This window comes from Pinus tabuliformis, chromosome X (genome assembly GCF_031772625.1).
Source record: "Pinus tabuliformis cultivar Carrire ecotype Pingquan chromosome X, CPIR1, whole genome shotgun sequence".
NCBI lineage: Eukaryota > Viridiplantae > Streptophyta > Pinopsida > Pinales > Pinaceae > Pinus > Pinus tabuliformis.
In genome coordinates, this window is record NC_142308.1 from 1,296,005,663 (window position 1) to 1,296,009,548 (window position 3,886).

General features: G+C 39.9%; 1 protein-coding gene across 1 annotated transcript; it reads left to right on the forward strand.

Annotated features, from left to right (window-relative positions):
* The first annotated feature begins 966 nt into the window (after window positions 1-966).
* LOC149144794 (F-box/FBD/LRR-repeat protein At1g13570-like) lies at window positions 967-2,832 on the forward strand. The gene is made up of 2 exons (XM_089452272.1): window positions 967-2,085; window positions 2,388-2,832. Exons 1-2 carry the CDS (start codon window positions 1,039-1,041, stop codon window positions 2,637-2,639), a joined length of 1,299 nt encoding a protein of 432 aa, XP_089308398.1. The 5' UTR covers window positions 967-1,038; the 3' UTR covers window positions 2,640-2,832.
* The last annotated feature ends 1,054 nt before the right edge of the window (window positions 2,833-3,886 follow it).

Below are 3,886 nucleotides of genomic sequence, written 5' to 3' on the forward strand. Positions count from 1 at the left end.
GCTTCGAACAACCACCGGACCCGAACAGAAAACCCACAGTCGGAGCATACATCGCGCGGTAAAGGCGGAAATGAGCCCCTCCATGGTCGTTAAATAAAGTGTAAACCCTTGACACGTTCCTTAACAGGTGGCGGATTGAGTTGGCGTGGTGTCGTACGAGGCCACGTGCCTGCAACGTGCTTGTCCGCCATGTGGAGGGGAGGGCGCACAGGTAATGGCGTCCCTCCCCTAGTTAGTATCAACCCTAGACTACCCGGAACACCTCACTGACAAGGTGAGAGTTAATTCACTGGAATTAATATAGGAAGTGACGTGAACCGCCTGAACCCCGAAAGACCCCGCCGTCAATTTGGCAGCAAACATTGAGTCATCGGCCACATCCGTATGTGAACACACCTATTCCATAAATAGGAACGATTCCCAACACAATGTTTTTTTCGCAACCACCTCAAATACAGTGTGAAGCCGAACGGTGGGCTTATACAGCCGCCGTTCATTTATGGCCGGATAGCCTGGGAAATATGGCTCGCCTATATCGCTGACACTCCTTTATTGCTCTCGGTACGCTTTACTAAGGAGTCTGTTTCGAGCTTGATCAACGTCCCAGCGATATATACCAATCTCTTCAGATTTGAAAAACTGTACTACTGGTGAACCAACGAAAGTTGTTACTGCCGACTCGACACAAAACAATAAAACCAGACTAGAACAGTCCAGTATCCCCGATAAAGATATCTCCTCGATGAGAAAACTGCATATGCGATTTGTTTACCATTGCACTTCACGAAGCCATCTAATTCGTTTCACAAAGGAAACGCGCCAGAAAAAGGCGCCAAGTAACCTGAAGAAAAGGGCGCCAAGAAAACTCCCGCCAATGCGCAAATCACCCTCAAGGACTCCGTCCTCCTTTCTCTACATAATTACATTTGGATTTTCACGTAGAATATCAGTTCAGGAGGGTATCAATTCAATTTGGCATTGGCTCGTCTCTGTAATTTGGCATTGGCTCATTTCACCATTTCCCTGTAGTGCATCATAATGCCTCCTACTGCAGACATAATTTCCATGTTACCTGATGCTCTGCTCTGCCTTATCCTTTCCAAAATTCCAGTAAAAGAGGCAATCCGATGCTCCATCCTCTCCAAGAGATGGAGATTTCTTTACACCCAAATCTGCCAACTCACTCTATCCCCCTATCTTCTGTTGGGCCCTGTCACTCCTGATCCACTCTCCATCGCAACAGTGGAGAATATAATCTCCAATATTCTACTTTTGCATTCATCGGATCTGGAGGCATTTCATTTATCCAACGACATTTGCGAATGGCACAATGGCATTGATAGCCAATGGCGATTTAACCGCCAAAGCATATCAAAATGGGTGCAGTACGCAGCATGGAAGAATATCCAACGCCTCACTTTGTGTGATTCCCCTGTAAGTGAAATCCCGCCTCCTGCCCTCTTCTCCTGCAATTTTCTTACGGAGCTCACACTTTCTAACTACATTCTCTCCCATCTCCCCACCCATTTCTCTGGATTCAGCCATCTCATTACTTGCAACTTGACTAATATTGAAATCACAGATGACTCCTTAGCCTGTTTTATTTCCCTTTGCCCACTGTTGCAAAATCTGAAGTTACAGACATGCAAAGGGCTGTGGAAACCTGTCATCTCTGCTCCCAACATGATATATTTAGATGTATGTCGAGGGGTGGAGATTTTAACTGTCAACTGTCCCAAACTTATACTTATAACTATAGAGCAGTTCCACATAAAAGATCTGAGAGTGAACGGGGTGTTGTTTCATGAGTTTTCCAATGCCGTATCTCAAGTTAAAATGCAGTCTGGAACTAATTTAATGAAATTGTCAATGAATTTGGGTGGAGCGGAGTGGGGAGATATTCACAATTTGTCGGCAGGGAGATTTGTTGAGATAGTGGGGAGTTTCAAAACTTTGAAGGAACTTGAGATTGGACTTTGGCCAGCGCTCCTATGGGAAGAAGATTGGCTTGGTGTTCCTTTCTACAAGCTACTGCAGAGGCTTCCCAATCTCGAGGGTTTGGGCCTTCGTGGCATGTCTATTCTGGTAAGGAATTCATTTTTTATCCTAATTTCTTCTTACTCTTATTCTCATTATGCATGAGTAATGCGTGTGTCAATGGTTAAAGCCTTGCTTCCTATGGTATGATGACAACATGGAGTCCAATGTTGTGCTCTGTATTTATGTGCATCCTATGGCGGGTAAAGTGGCCCGCTCTATTGTGGGCATCAGCAAAGGCCAGATAATTCTTCTTTGTATTTTGCATAATTGAATGACTTACATTTGTATGTAGGAAAAATGTCATATAGGGCAAAGTTGACTGGTATATGCTTTCTAATTTAATGCAGGAGTTAGCCAGAGATCCGGTACCAGCACGGTTAAGCTCTCCGCTGGTTAATCTTCAATTTTTAGGGGTAGATATATTTGATTTAGATAAAAGCGTAATCTCCGTGGTAGGTTGTTTGCTTCGGAGCACTCCTGCTCTTAAAGTTATGGACTTCACCTTACCAAACGAATATACAGAAAGACGGTATACAAAGTTTTCGAGAAGGATAAAGAAATTGAGAAGAGCTTCCAGGCACGCAAGAATACTTCTATAGGAGACCAACTGAAAGATACTTCTATAAACGTTGATCAAACTATTTTACATCTATATTGGTGGCAGCTATACTTATATAGGAAGGCTTTTTTCAATTTCTTGTTCAGATAACATTGGAAGATACATATTCATATATTTTACAGTGTTCAAATGAATTTCAAAGAAAATTTCTTCTAAAGGTTTACTTTTTGAACAATTGCTGGTATTCACAGTGCAGGTTTTTATTAGAATATTAGGATTCTTCCTATTTCTCATGTGGACAATTTACCAAATAGCATGTGGTCGAACGACCTAATACTATTCCTATATTATCCTTGTAACGATTTCCTGAATCACAGTATTATATATAAAATGAACATGATTTTCAGACATCGATAACAATTGCATCAGTGTGAACATAACTGTAATTTAGGCGTTCAAAGTATTGACTATGAAGAATTTGTTAAACACCAAGGACATTAACTCAAGAAAATTTTGCTATTTTTCTTCATCCAACAGTATTAGCTGAGATATTTGGGGTCCGAGTTTGTGTCAGATTGAATGCCATAACTAGACCAGTTCCTCATTCACATTTTATTGGTGACAATAAAACAACACACAGATAGTTAAATTTTACAACATCGTGGTGGAGTTCAGAGCTGCCTAACTGCTTCTGTGGATTGTCTTTAATATTGTAATTTTTATTAGTATGTTGAAATATGGACTACAAAAAGAATACGGGATAAATATTTCAATTGCTTATCCTGCACTCCAGTTTTCCATGCCACTTGATAAATATTTCAATTGCTTATCCTGCACTCCAGTTTTCCATGCCACTTGGTTGTAATAGACAAAGTTGTGCATTGTCTCTAATATTGTAGTTTCTTTTATTCCATTAAAATATAGACTGTACATAAAGAATAAGGGATAAATATTTCAATTGCTTATCTCTCCAATCCATTTCTTTTATTCCATTAAAATATAGACTGTACATAAAGAATAAGAGATAATATTTCAATTACTTATCATTGCTCTCCAATCCATGCGGTAATATAAAGTTTTCTGTTTGTATGGTTATCCATGCGGTAATTGAAAGTTTTCTGTGTTTGTATGGTAAGGTGATCATATTTCTAGTTTGCATTGCATTCAGGTCAATAGAGTTACTCAAAGCTCCTATAAATATGGAAATACGGAATATTAACATAAATCAATTAAATATTAATATAGATGTTTGTTATTTTGGATCTAATAGGAAAACATAGATTCTGT

Excerpts from the sequence above, each read along its gene's own strand:
- LOC149144794 (XM_089452272.1), top strand. The coding sequence starts at position 1,039 with ATGCCTCCTACTGCAGACATAATTTCCATGTTACCTGATGCTCTGCTC. Across the intron at positions 2,086-2,387 it reads TTCGTGGCATGTCTATTCTG|GAGTTAGCCAGAGATCCGGT; the intron begins GTAAGGAATTCA and ends AATTTAATGCAG.